Below are 15,474 nucleotides of genomic sequence, written 5' to 3' on the forward strand. Positions count from 1 at the left end.
AGGTCTCATCAAGACCTACCCACCTACCAAGTATCAAGACAATCCATCAAGGCCTTCTCAAGTTATCGTGTTTACAGACACACACACACACACACACACACACATACACGAACGCCTCTGAAAACATAACCTTCTTGGCGAAGGTAACAAGGTTATAACTTTAACCTTACTGCAAAAATAAGGCTTTGTTAACAGCCCTGGCAGCCCAATTTCACTGCAACAAGTGTTCCACCCTGCCCTGGTCTGTAGGTGATCTGTTATACTCTAATTCTGCCCTGGTGGTCATTAGGATTCCAACAGGCAGACAGCTGCCAGCTGAACGGCTCTCCTTAAGTATTTTTCTAACCACAACTTAATCCATCACGGCTAGTAAACGCTGGACGGCGATACTGCGCGGAGTTAGGGCGCCGTTTGATTCAAGTACGGGGCCGTAAAACGTCCAGACTGATGCGGGATTGACCGGAGTGGTCCACTGATGAGCTCCTCAATCAAGAATCCTTAAAGTAGGACCAATTTGCCACCAGGGTCCTGCCGTAAAACTTCTGCTGCTGTTGCAGGTAAGATTTGAGTCTTGGCGAGAGATTGGTGGTAGGATGGTACAGTAAATGCGTTTACTTTTGCAGTGGTTTTATTTCGTGGTATGAGGGAAAGAGAGGTTTTCAGTGTTTTAAATTCGTAGGTGAAACAGTGTCAATTTGCCACCAGGCTCCCGCTATAAAACTTCTGCTGTTCCAGGTAAGATTTGAGTCTTGGTGAGAGGTTGGTGGTTGGTAAGTAGAACTGTAAATGCGTTTACTTTTGTAGTGGTTTTATTTTGTGGTATGAGGGAAAGAGAGGTTTTCACTGTGTTTTAAATTCAAGGTTCTGTAGTATAGTAGTCATACAAGGAATTACTGTATGACCAAAATTTAATGATTGTAACACCTGCTCTGAATGAAACAACATCTTTTTTCCATCAGCAGTCTCGGCAGATGCTGTAAAAGCAGAAACTTTCACAGCGGTTTAATTTTCATGGTTTTCTCTGTGACCTCTTACTGCAAAATTGTGCAGTAATAGGTCACAGCACTGTGAATATGTGCTTTAATTTGTATTTCTCCCGTACTACCGAAATGTTGGAAATGCAACTTAAAACTCTGCGAATCCCTCCTTTTCCCTCAAAATAAAACCATGAAAGTAAATAAATTTACAGTAACCAGGCCTAGGTGAATGACATCACTGCACTTGCTGTAGGTACATGTATTGGAGAGTATGACAGCCAATGAGATACTCCATGTTTTTCCAATCCACTATCAGTCCCACCAGTGCTGGGAAAGTAATTGCTTCGCTAATCATTTGTAGAGCACTTACCGATAAGGCAAAATTAAAAACCCTCCCTGTGGTTACGTATTTCAGAGATTCGCTAGTTCAAGTTTCCCCAGACTGAAAACGTTAGGCCAAAACAAGTCATTTCCTTGTATCTCATCACATTTTAACCTTCTCCATGCTGCCTAACCAATACAAATTATTGGCAAAAGGGTGACACAGAGGACAAGATGAAAATATGTGGCTGGAAAAAAATGTCCTAATTTTTCATCATACTCACTCCCCAAAACTGAGTATATCAATTGATACTATAGGCTTGGCTCTAAGTCTCCAGATTTGTTTCTACTTTCTATGGAAAAGGGAGGTTTTCGCAGTGTTTTAAATTCAGAGTTGAAACAATTCAGCAGTGCAGTAGTCAATACATGGAAGACATACCCATTGTTGGTGTAATAAATTCACAACTGAGAAAATAAAACAACTGCAAAAGTTTCACAATTTACTAATGAATCTAGGCTGAAAAAGCTGCATTTTTTCCAAGGCCTGATACGTTTATTAAAGGCCGGTAGATTTCCCTTGCCTGGCTGTTTTCTTAATGTAGCCCTTTGTCCGATTTCCCGCGAGAAGTAAGCTGGGGAAATTGACTTTCTCTCGATCAATACACTCTTTTTCAGTTTGTGAAAAAAAGTTGCAACATAATTGCTGAATACTCTTAACAAGCATTGACACAGACATTTTTGTGTGTGCAATATTCTGTGTTTTATACATTATGTTTTGGAAAGTGTGTAAATGATGTAGGGAGTGGGAAGAAGTTAGATTTGAATTGCTACTAACAGTTGATGCAGAAACTCTGATTAAAATGCTGGCAGAATGTTAGTAAATCGATAAGCTGCTGCACTGGAGTTACCTTAGGTTCAAAATCTAATCTACAGAAACTCAGCTTGCATTTTGTCTTGATGTGAATAGACCCTTTTCACATCTACATTTCAGAATTCTTTTGCTGATTTTCAATGATTCTTTCATGATCATCTTTAAATGGTCAAGAAAGCACAATTCTCAGACAAAAAGCAACCAGGAATTTTTGAACTGCCCAATTTCTCTTATTTCTAATGATGCAAGGTATGCAGCTTCTCAATTCGTAGTTAATCTGCAGGGTCTGTAGAAATCTTGATAAAATTTACAGTAAATTCAGGAAGGGATTTATGTAAAATGTGGTCACCTTGCTAGAAGTTACGGGGATAATAAAAATAGTTTTTCATGCTAATTACAAGAAATTCATACACCTTGCCTGTATATATGCCTTTTAGAAAATGGGCTAACACAACTGAGCCAGAATAACAATACCTGACAAGCTCAGCCCACTCCCTTCACATTTACTAAATGGGTACAAGTTTATCAGCCCAGTGACCTCTGCACATGGCTAAACACTTTCACTGGAGGATTAACTGTCCGCCCACCAGTGTCACAACTAATTCTCTCCTCTAAGCATCTCTAACAAGATTCCCGAATGATGAGCGAAAGAGCCATTCTTCATGGGTTAATGGACATCGCGTGTGAAGATCTATGACTTTAATTACCTTAGAATGACCAGGAGCAGCTAAAATAGGTTTAGGTATGGAACAAAGCATTTAAATAACACCCTAGGCAGGGTTAGGTATGGAACGAAGCATTTAAATAACACCCTAGGCAGCTTAATTTATAAGATCAAAGTCACTCGAGGACTTGTCACAGAATTGTCCAAAATGTTGCAGCTAACTGAGAATTGGCAGGCTCAAATATTGGTCCCTGTGTAACACCATGTTGTTAGTAAACAAATGTGTGTGTACATGTACTGCAGTCTGGGCCTGCTAGGACTGCTGCTGCACTGTGGTACATCAACAAATAGGGTTGTGTGGCACAAGGGTAAGGGCATTTGGCTCAGAATCAAGAGGTCTTGGGTTCGAATCCTGCCAAGTCTCCAACCTTGTGCCCTTTGGAAAAGCACTTCACACAACTTTCCTTACTTCACTCAGGTGAAAATGAGTATTGTCAAATTTTCTCATACTGCGAAATTTTGCTAACGCAAATATTTTTACAGTATGATCTTGGTTCCCACTTACATGATATCTGCCCTTGACAATGGCATCAAAGAGCCTGTCCTTGGTGCCGTTGAAGGGCAGGTTTCCGCTCAGCAGGATGTACAGCATCACGCCGACGCTCCACACGTCCACCGGCTTCCCGTACGGGTCTCTCCGCACGATCTCTGGAGCCATGAAGTGCGGCGTTCCTACGCGACCTAGTGAGGAGACAAGAAGAAGATTTAGAGAAGTATGCATGCCTTCCTTCCTATTTCTGCCATGTAAAGCGACTCCTTATTCCACCGGCTTCCCGTACGGGTCTCTCTCACGATCTCAGGAGCCATGAAGTGCGGCGTTCCAACACGACCTAAGAAGAAATCAGATTGGTCACTTGACTGCTCTCATTAGTGGCTGAAGATGGTGGATGCCGCCCGCCTGAAAGCATCTAAGTTTTGACATAAGTTGTGTGTATCAGTTAAAACATTCCTATTACTATTAGAAATCAGAGATTTCAGAGTTTCGGGAAGTAAGCAATTCCTGCCTTCCCCAATGTAGTCTACTAGACCTCTAATTCAGTTCTTTATCAATAATGTCCAAACATATCTTTTGGTGGCAAAGACAGCATACTAACATAGCCTTTGGTAGCCCATTGGATACTGGTCTTTGCTACCATGTGATTGGAGATTATCTTCAATCAGTTGGTGTCTTCATCTTTTTTTTTTTTTTTACTTCAGAATTCACCTCAAAACAAGGCTCGTGAGAGCCACTTACGTGTTTTGGGTTACAGTGATGACTGCGTGGTCAGATATTTGTTCACCCTTGATTTAAACCGTTGGAGGTTGTAATTAGCGGTGAAACATTCTCGGGGAAGCTTGTTCCACAGTGAAGTGGTTCTGGGGAAGAAACTGTCAGCATGAAATTTTCATCTTCCTAGTTTTTCTCTCAAGAAACTACCTTCTTCACTTCACTCTTCTCTGGCCTGAGGATAGAAAAGTTCACCTACCTCCAGATACGAAAGCGTTGTCTGGGACATTTGTGGCGACTCCGAAGCCCCCTATTTTTAACGGTGCAGAGTTCTCTTTGGTAGCTAGGAGGACACAGTGTGGCTGTGGGAAAGAGAAAAAATTCTGGATGAGAAATCAAAATCTTACTAAAGAAACAAAACTTTTCTTTATTGCTTTATATAAGTTACATCTCTAATGAAATCTCAAAACAATCACCTTGTGAGATCTTTTTGGAAGGGCATACATTTTGTATTTGGATTTTTGACCATGACATTGTACAAGCAATGCCACGCAACACTGTCTATCCATCAAAAGAAATGACTTTCATATATTTGCTGAAAAGCAAGTTAAAATCAAGTGCATGTGCAGCTGGCAGTACAAGTCTGGCCTACATTTGTATCAGGAGTAAAACTAAAAGCCTAAGTGCCTGTGTTCTCACACAAGATAACCCCGTAGCCTGGCTGGCATTAGTGCAGGTTGGGATCAGGAGACATGACCACAAGGCTGTGCCCCGAACACTAAGTACGACACAGCACTGGAGTAGTAAACCGCAACTATAATGGAATGTGCCTACGCCTTTAAACTTTAAAGCCACAACAATGCAATTTGTTGGTTTCTCAGAGATTTTTAAAATTGATGCTAGACACATTGATGCTGAACATAAAATCTAATTCTACAAGAAAAAGACAAAATGTACTGTGCCATAACTTGAAAACCTCAGTCAGAGAACCAAGAAGTCTCAGAAAAAAAATGGTGCAGCCTTACTTACAGGTGCTAAAATGTTGTGTATTCAGAAGCAAACACTCTGACGCTGCTATGTCATCTTTCTTCACATATACTGGAACCACACACATTTAGTACTTTCACAACTCGTTGTTATGCAAAACTTTTCTTGTCGACGCAGCAAAAATATACCATTAACAGTTTTCACGGCCTCTTTCTTGATCACCTTTATGACCCTAGCCTCAGCTGAACCTATTACATAGAAATAGCCTACTTACATCAAGTGTTTATTGACTCTTTTTACACGGCACAATTTAGCAATATGCCTCCCAAATGTCTCAAAATTATACCCCAGAAGGCTCACGGGAAGTCACTTCCACCACCCAGAGCGGAGCAGTAACATAACGACAGATTTACACAGAATGATAATGAGTAGTACAAAGATTTTACAGAAGAAGAGCTCAGTGCCAAAAATTATTCAACAGCGGTTCTTGGGCTGAATAACATCCATCCAATTAAGACAAGCCACGAGAGGATCCCCTGCATTTGAGAAGCGGAATTAAGCTAACTTGCCGACGATTCCACAAGAGGAAATGGCAGCAGACTTAAGGGGGGTAATTATCTCCTAAGTATCCTGGGAGCCGAGAACGACGCCACGCATAAGATGAGCGGGGATAATATCCTCGGAGAACATCTTAAAAAGGGGTCAAAAACCCTTCTGACCTCAATCTGGGGAAACTCTTGGGGATTACGACAAGTCCTGGGAATACGGGAGGAGATCAAACGCAGCAATTAAGATGTTTTTTGCTTATTTTTTGGGTTTGGTTGTGTGTTTTATTAGGAAACAGTACAACCATTGTTAACAAGGACCGAACAGTCAGCAATTCTATCTTATTTTTGGTACGTTCTGATGCAGTAAAAATTGGACGGACATACTATAACTATAATACCTTTTAATTTTTTTACGTTACTTTTATGTTCACGATTTTCAAGACCTCTTCTCTACCATGAACTTATCAATACCATTGACAAATCATTATGTCTTCCACGTACCATCTGCCTCCTGCCAATGTGACTATAAAGTTCTGTGAACATGTACATGTACATTTTTGCTCAGATCGTGAAATTTTGCTACCGTGAAGACTGAGTGAATTACAGAAACTCTAAGTGACCAACAAACTGAAAAAGACAATGTGACGATACATGTATTTGGAAGATCCGCCTTTTTTTTGATTAAGAACTCAGAAGAACCTTTTTTCAATACCTTGGGTCAAACACAAGAAAAGTTTGTAATATCACAAGGTATTATCAAGGGACAATCTGTCATGCTGTCGTTGCCAACCAGAAGAGTAATCCATCATCAAGTGCGAAACAATAAAATACATTCATCTCACACAGGAAACCTGCTGGATTTGTTAGGAATGGGTCCAACGCTTTGGATCAATGACAAGTCTTGTTACAACAAACTGGGGGCCTGACAAATCATATACAATGTTGTATCATACATCATGTTATCCATGTTATTACTTAACAGAGCTTTCGTATTTTTTTCACAGACATTCGAGTGTTTGGAGTTTTCATAGATGTATTGGAACTGTTGAATGTAATTCAATCGGTCCTTACATCACTTCCTGAATTCCTTCACATATCTCAAACCTTCCAATCAATCAACTGTAAAAATCATCCCACCCACCATGCAACCAAAGCTATTAGAACAGAGGCATAAACCCCCAACTCAGCCACCAAGATAATACTTACAACCAAATTTTCACAATTTATAAAACTAATACAATGGCTTATTATTACCTGACAATATGCTGATTTACATTATTACCTGACAATATGATGCTGATGATGCTGATTTGAGGTTGGCACGCCACATTACCAAGTAATACAGAATTCATCTTATCTCAATCAAACTGTTGTCTGACAGAATAAATGTTAGATTAAACCTTTTATTACACAGTTGACTTTCTATTATATATTACAATGTTGGCTTCAGACTGACTGATCCTTGGCTATCGATCTGACTTCGGCTGCTTGTAAAACCCAACGCTGTCCTTCAGAAGGGCACCTTCAGAAGAAGGAACTGTCTTCAACGTAGCAGGAATATTTATCACGGTTCTATTGTGTAGAAGCATTTTACTCTCCTGAAGCTTATCTCCAGCCGGAACATTTCTCAACTGCCCTTTTGGATAAAATCTGAACAATTTCCTGAACATTTGAATGAAGCATAGAATAGGCAACGGTTATTCTCCTCTTGGTTGCTCTAAGCAATGAAGAAATTGGAAATTTCAGAATTTCAAGAAGTGTTTTGGGTTTTCGTGACCTTCAAGTTCACAGGCCTCAAGGAAGGATTTCTGGTTTTCATGAATGTATTGGTACAAGTACTTGTACCTGTACGGCGTAATTTAACACACACAGGTATTACACACAGTTACACACTTCCTGAATTCCTCCCTGCACTACCCACTTACTGTAATGCTGGGTCACCTTCAGGCTTAACCTCCCTGTCAATCAAGTAACCAAATATCCACCCACCCACTCTCCCTGCAACCCTCTCTGCTGGACAAGCATGCAAACAAACTCACAGACATGCCGACCAAAAACGATACCTCCATACAGGGAGGTAAAGATACTGTGGCCTGGGGACTTGGTCATCGCACAAGTCCTCAAAGTTCCAAACCCGTCCCCATGTTGCCCTGTTGGTGCCCAAATCTCCCATTTTCATCAGTCCTGCTGACCCCTGATAACCTTTGACCTATGGTGTCACGGCACTGATTGTTCTCCTAGCTCCCATAATCCATCAGTGTACAGGGTTCCCCACAAGTCTCCGTCCATCCATCTAAATTCTAATACCTCCTATGGGGGAGGCTTGTTATTTCTCTAGAATGCGACTGGTTTGTGTGTTACTTGTTCAGGTACTAATGTGGTACTTTTGTGTCATTGTGTAATTATAGAGTTCTCTTACATATAACCGAGTACTTTTTTTAGCCTAATACCTGAATGTAGTTTTTGTTGGCAGATTACTGGAGAACAAGAGATTGCAGGCTGAGGGAACAATTTTGTTTGTTTTGTGACCTTCAAGTTCACACCATTACCTGTCTCTGACCTTTTAACCTCCTATTATTCTGCCTGTCAATCTTTACCTAATCAAATTTTAAAGGCAACTATAATCAATTTTTAACTTCTTAAATATATCCCATGCACAAATAATGCACCACACATACATGTACAATCTGTAGAATCTGTGACAGAAAAAAATGACATCTTTCTGATAAGTTGAAAACAAGAAAGAGAGTGACCCACCTTCATGTCCCTGTGAACTATGTTGTTGTCATGGCAGTACCTGAGGGCCTCCAGGATCTGTCGCATGTAATGGCTGAGGGGAGAGACAAGAGCATCCATTTAGTCTGGCGGAAACATTCATACATGTACTGTAAATTCACTTAAAGGTATCCCATGCAATTTTTCATGGTGGCAAACGAAAAAATATATTCTGGATGAAGAAATCTGTCTGATATTGACATTTACTGCACACATTTTCGTCATCATTTCGTAGTCTTGGAGTGTTTGAAACATGCCCCAAAACAAGCTATGTGAGAAGTCCCTTTATTTTTTGGTGAAATGTGTACTACTGTATGTATGCTGAGATGGTGGTATCTATAAATTCCCAAAACTTACAACTCCAGGTGTGGTCTATACTCAGCTTGAACTATGACAAAATAGTCTGGCATTTGGAACTAACAGGTACAAACTGAAGTCTCGGGAGCCATGTCCCTTTTCATTCAAATTATCTACAATTTCTACTCCATTTAATACTTTCTTACGTTTGTTTTCTTACTTCGGTTATCAATTTTATTCACTGACATTCAGTATACAGTATTGCTTCTTGATACCTTATCATATACCATGAAGTAGTATGCACTTCTTAATCCTAAAATTATTGAGTATAATTCAAAATAACACCCTCGCTTCTCGAAATTTAGTACTACTTTAACTTTTTTAACACCCTCTGTCCTCTCCAACATTAGTATTCTATGCAGGGTTGGTGCAGGCATGAATGACACTTGAAGCTGAGGGTATTTGGAGAGTTTTCCAGAGTACTGATGATTTTTTTCACGTGCAACTGGTGGGTATTCACCCCCTAAAATTAACATGATTGTATAACAGGAAAATAACAACCTACTTTAATTTCTCACACCCTCAGTCCTTTCCAAAATCAGTATTCAGTGTAGGGTTGGTGCTGGTATTTGTGACACTTGATGTTGAGGGTATTTGGAAGGTATTTATTTGGTGAGTACTCAGCTATCATATACCGTGAAGCATACACTTTTAGTATGCACTTTTAACCTCTTAAAATTATCAAGTTTAGTTGGAATATAACACCTTGCTTCTGAAATTTACTTCTATCTTAATTTCTCACACCCTCTGTCCTTCCCAATATCAGTATTCCGAGCAGGGTAGGCGCAGGCATGTGTGAAACCTGAAGCTGAGGCTATTTGGAGGGTTTTCCAGATTACAGATCTGATAATTTTTTGCACTAACAACTGGCATGACTGGTGAGTACTTTATCATACTGTGAAGTAGTATGCACTTTTTAATTTTACCTCATAAACACTCTTGCTCCTCCTGTGCTGCTATAATTTCTCACACCCTCTGTCCCTTCCAATATCAGTATTCAGCGCAGGACTGGAGCAGGCATGTGTGCTAACCATGACATGGAGTTCGCTTGAACCGTGGGACATCCCGACGCTCCCGGAAGCTTTGATAAATCACAGGACGGGGAACGAGGCAGAGACAGATAACCCGTGCGGGGAGCGTGCAACCACTACAGGTCCTTACACCAACCACAAAGTGTTCCAGGGGTTTTTGTGACCTTCAAGTACATACACCTTCAAGTTCACAGACCTCTGGGAAGTGTTTTGGGATTGCTGAATGAGAATGTATTGGGACTGTGGAGAGGATATTATGAAGAAATTTATTGGGTATTACACAACACCACTGTCACTGTCACTATTATAATATCCAGTTTATCGTCTGTTGTTCCCCGACTACTGTGGGTTAGATGTACTTGCACAGCAACACTGCAGCTTGATAGCAGCCTGCCACTTGTCTCTATCCCATGGGTTGACAACTTCCTGAATTCCTCCACATACCACCCACTTACTCCCACCTAGCACATGTTGAGTAACCTTCAGGCGTGACCTCTCTATCAACTGTCAAAATCACCAGTCCTCCCACTATGCAACCAAATTCGGAGATGTAGAACATTCACAAACCCATAACTCTGAAAATACAACTTGTAATGTTGTATGCTAACAATGACATCGCATTTACTTGAACCACGGGACAACCTCGCGCTCCCATGGCCAGAACCTTTGACAAATTATCCGAGAGGGAAGGAGGCAGAGACAGATCATCTCTGTGGTGTTGTGCAGGTGCAGGCGTCACATAACCCACAGAGGTTTTGGCGACGTCTCAGGGAGGAGCTTAATGGTACAGTATTGTGTGAAATTCTAGGAACTGTACAGGCATTTTGTCCACAGGCATGCGGAATGTCCACAGGCATTTCTCTGACCCACATCTATGCCCACATTCCTGGAACCCTGAAGACCTGTCTGCCCCAGATGGCCCTACTTTCTGTGACCCAGGGGCTCGTTCACTATGCACTCAGGGGAGGAGTGCACTGTATCTGTCTAGACTTAACCAAAGTCCAAGTACCAAGACTTTAGTCTTCCTCAAAATCATAAAATGATGGCAGTGCCATGCAAACAATAACCCTAACAGCAACCACCGTCGCCATGGGAATTTATGATTGTTTTCATTGCCAGTCTTGTTGCATTTTCATGACCTTTAAGTTCACGGACTCCTTCACCTTAACCTTCAGACGTGACCTCCCTAACAACTGTCAAAATCACCTCCCACCCACTAACTGAATTCTAGGCCATTAGGACATGTTCAGTTCAGTTCAGTTCATCCTTCAGGTGAAGAACAACACAAACCCACAACTCTAGAAATACAACTTGTATATGCTAACCATGACCATGGGACAATGAACCCGAAGCTCCTAGAACCTCTGACAAATTACACTTTAGGGAAGTAGGCAGGCGTGGGTTCTCACACGACCCCATCCTCAGGCACATATTCTCCCCGCATCCCGTGTCACAGATCGATAAATACCTGAATTCCTCCACATACCACCCCTCTTACCTACACCCGGCACATCAACTGTCAAATCACCTCCCATCCACAATGCAACTGAATTCTACTGCCTGCTATTATGGCATATAGACAAAAACACAAAATAATGGAAATACAACTTGTATGCTAGCCATGACATTGCATTTACTTGAACCATGGGACAACGAACCCAAAGCTACCAGAGACTCTGACAAATTACACTTTAGGGAAGCAGGCAGAGACAGATCATCGCTGTGGCGGTGTGCAGGCATGGGTCCTCACATAACCCCGTCCTCAGGCACATATTCTCCCAGCATCCCATGTCACAGATCGATGAATCCCTGAATTCCTCCACATACCACCCCTCTTACCTACACCCGGCACATCAACTGTCAAATCACCTCCCATTCACAATGCAACTGAATTCTACTGCCTGCTATTATGGCATATAGACAAAAACATGAAATAACGGAAATACAACTTGTATGCTAGCCATGACATTGCATTTACTTGAACCATGGGACAACGAACCCGAAGCTCCTAGAAGCTCTGACAAATTACACTTTAGGGAAGCAGGCAGAGACAGATCATCTCTGTGGTAGTGTGCAGGCACGGGTCCTCACATAACCCCGTCCTCAGGCACATATTCTCCCCCCATCCCGCCTCACAGATCGATGAATTCCTGAACTCCTCCACATACCACCCCTCTTACCTACACCTGGTACATGCAGGCATGACCTCTCATCCAAAAAGCAACTGAATTCTACTACCTGCTATTAATATTATGGCATGTAAACAAAAACACAAAATTATGAAAATACAACTTGTATGCTAGCCATGACATTGCATTCATTTGAACCATGGGACAACGAACCCGAAGCTCCTAGAACCTCTGACAAATTACACTTTAGGGAAGCAGGCAGAGACAGATCATCTCTGTGGTAGTGTGCAGGCATGGGTCCTCACATAACCCTGTCCTCAGGCACATATTCTCCCTGCATCCCGTGTCATAGATCGATGAATTCCTGAACTCCTCCACATACCACCCCACTTACCTACACCCGGCACATGCAGGCATGACCTCTCATCCAAAAAGCAACTGAATTCTACTGCCTGCTATTAATATTATGGCATGTAAACAAAAACACAAAATTATGAAAATACAACTTGTATGCTAGCCATGACATTGCATTTATTTGAACCATGGGACAATGAACCCGAAGCTCCTAGAAGCTCTGACAAATTACACTTTAGGGAAGCAGGCAGAGACAGATAATCTCTGTGGTAGTGTGCAGGCATGGGTCCTCACATAACCCCGTCCTCAGGCACATATTCTCCCCGCATCCCGTGTCACAGATCGATGGGCCGCCCCGATCGTGTATCATTAACATGACAGCCGGGAAGCAATAAGGCCTTCACTGAAGGCACAATTAGCTGGGGTCGTAGGAAAAGCTTAGACTGTGTTCCACTCACATCACGGGTAATAATGGATTCCTTACTACTGTTACATAGCAACGGGAGACATTATTTATTACAGACGTCTACTGCAGAGTTTCCTTACTTCTCTACTTAGATAATTTGTATTGCCAAAACATCAAGAAGTTCTGTATGGTTCTGTAAGTTCTGTAGGGATGACAAAGCGGTCCTCGTCAACCTGACGGACGAACGACAGGTTTATGCAATGGGTAAATCTAGTCTGAATTTGGCTAAACCCTGTTCAGAATTCAAAAAGGCCCTTCTTGTTAGAAAAAAAAAATTCATGAGTAATATTTGTTAGACTACGTTAGAGTGGTACTCAGCTCTGTTCCAACTGAGTTGCCACAAAATTATCTCAACAGTAACTGATCATTTCTTAAATAGTACATATTGAGCAAAATGAGCTTTCATGAGTCTTACTTTATTGAGTACTTGTCATGCATGCAAGTTATTATCAACAAAACTTCAAGATAATCTCCAAGCAGATCATACGGTAGCAAGCCAGTATTCAATGGCAAGAGGAGTGTCCACAGGATTATTAATGGACACTCCTCTGGCCATTATGGATACTACCTTGCCACCGTAGGATCTGCATGGAGATTACTTCACCACACCCACCTTGAGACGGCTTCACTGTAGACAAAACCAGCGCTCGCCCTCTTCACGATCTCGAAGCACAGGTCGGCACCGTCCATGCTGAAAAAACAAAATTTTCACTGTCATTCTGCCTGTCAATCTTCTCCACCCACGTTCTGTTAACCTACTCTGTCTGGACAAGTATCATTAGACACATTAGAGAAACCTACCCAAAACAGTAGTAGAAAGTAAAGAGCCATGTGAACTATACACAAATGGAACTTGTAACAGTCACAATTTCAAGTCTGCTCATACACAAAATGCCTGCAATCTGAATTTTACATTATACATTTACTCTTGAATCTTACAATTCAGATCTATATACACAGCGTAAGCACAAACAGATGTAACTATTGTAAGCTGACATGAACACAAAAACACTACGAGTTGGTCTGCATTTGACTGTTAATGTAGTGTTATACATGCGAAAAGTGTAGTGAAAAGAAGCTGTTGGTCTGAGCTTGAGTAAGAGTTGACTACTCACAACTCGAACACCATGTAGAGCATGCCATCTGAGCTGTACGTCTCCAGTAACTCCACGATGTGGGGGTGTTTCAGCATGTGGCAGATACTGGCTTCCCTCTTCAAGTCTGTAAAACACAAGAACGACTTTCATCAGCATAAAATCGTATAACTGTTAAGTCACTCGCTTGCTTGTTCATTCATTCATTGAACTGCAAATCAGAGATTGTAGACATTTTGAGAAGTGTTTTTGGTTTTTGTGAATGTACTGGAAATGCAGAGGGGATTGTACTCACTTGACCTCTCTGTACATCAACTGTCAAAATCACCTCCCGCCCACCATGCAACTGAAGCTATGAGGTGGTATGTTGCACCAAAGGGTGGTCTTACAGGTCAGATATCAGACAGATAGAGAGACAAACCTACATTTACAACTAAGCCACCAATAATAAATTAAACTTCCTGATCCATGCCCAGTATATGTGTAGCAAAATGCTTTGCATGTGCTTTCTGGGATCAAGCTGCAGTAGCCAATTCTTAATTAAGTGTTCCTCAGCTTAACAGACAAGTCTTCTATCGGGTGCTGCAAAGAAATCTCTCTTCTTAGTCTAATGGCCCCTCCTTGAGGAGCGAGGCTTAGGTCAGGCTATAGGTGTCTGGGTTAAGTACTGGGAAAGACTGTAAATTCATTAACGGTTAGCAGCACTTCTATTTTGTGCTACAGTGATAAGTTTGTGGTATTATCTTTGAGTTTGCAATACAGTGTAGTTTCATCATAATTGCAATGAACAAATTCATTCATTTGCGGGGACACAATGACCATAAAAACTGTGAACTTAAAAACACTGCAACAATTTCAATACCTACAGTAACTCTTTCATTTTATTATAGGTCATCCTCAGTAGGGTAGTGATTCTCAACAGTCAAAAACTGCAATTTGTTCTAATGCTCCTTGGGAACACTTTGTACCCCATAATATACTGTACAACATTGTAACGACCAACAGTTGGATCCAAGCAAGGATTTATCACAAAAACATATGACAGCAAGTTAACTGGCATCTGGGGCTGATAAAAATAAGAATTTAATATTTCTGAAAATAGTTTCATCAGGTTGGTTAAGTATAGGATACAGGAGTTTAGGTGAGAAAATTTGTTTTGCAAAAGAAAGCTCCTGTATCCAAGAATTTAGTACATTCTCTGCCATACCAAATTATGCTGGGTGGCCTTAGAATATCAATCAATCAACTGTCAAAATCACCTCCCACCCACCATGCAACCAAAGCTATGCAGAGACAAGTAGAGCCACAAACCCACAACTCAGCCACCCAAAACAATACTCCCGTACTCAGAGATTTTGCTTCTGAGTCCGAGGCAATAAGATCCCCCACATCCATATGTACATACAGATAGCCCGGGAGCTCTTCAGACCACCTTGAATGTCTATAATTGATGCCGTTCTATCTCCATGTGAGTCATGGTGGACAGAAATCAATGGAGCTTCCCCGCAGAAAATCCTGCTGCACCATCCACTAGTGACAGATGTCGGAAAACTACATTACTGTCACTGGCATCATTCTGACTCAGGATAATAGTACCATCAAATTCTCATGGATACAAAATTGCATCATAAGA

General features: G+C 41.3%; 1 protein-coding gene across 22 annotated transcripts in view; it reads right to left on the reverse strand.

Moving 5' to 3' along the window:
- Nucleotides 1–15,474, reverse strand: part of LOC109485058 (peripheral plasma membrane protein CASK-like) — a 150,122-nt gene that overhangs the window by 98,082 nt on the left and 36,566 nt on the right. For all 22 annotated transcript variants that reach the window (XM_019788468.1, XM_019788481.1, XM_019788479.1 and 19 more), the window contains exons 3-7: nucleotides 13,863–13,968; nucleotides 13,361–13,438; nucleotides 8,393–8,465; nucleotides 4,360–4,462; nucleotides 3,399–3,574 (exon numbers count right to left, since the gene is read on the reverse strand). In XM_019788468.1, the coding sequence (XP_019644027.1) occupies nucleotides 3,399–3,574; nucleotides 4,360–4,462; nucleotides 8,393–8,465; nucleotides 13,361–13,438; nucleotides 13,863–13,968 (536 nt within the window). The remainder of the gene's footprint in view (nucleotides 1–3,398; nucleotides 3,575–4,359; nucleotides 4,463–8,392; nucleotides 8,466–13,360; nucleotides 13,439–13,862; nucleotides 13,969–15,474) is intronic.

This window comes from Branchiostoma belcheri, unplaced genomic scaffold, assembly GCF_001625305.1.
Source record: "Branchiostoma belcheri isolate BF01 breed outbred unplaced genomic scaffold, Haploidv18h27 scaffold72, whole genome shotgun sequence".
NCBI classification, from domain to species: domain Eukaryota; kingdom Metazoa; phylum Chordata; class Leptocardii; order Amphioxiformes; family Branchiostomatidae; genus Branchiostoma; species Branchiostoma belcheri.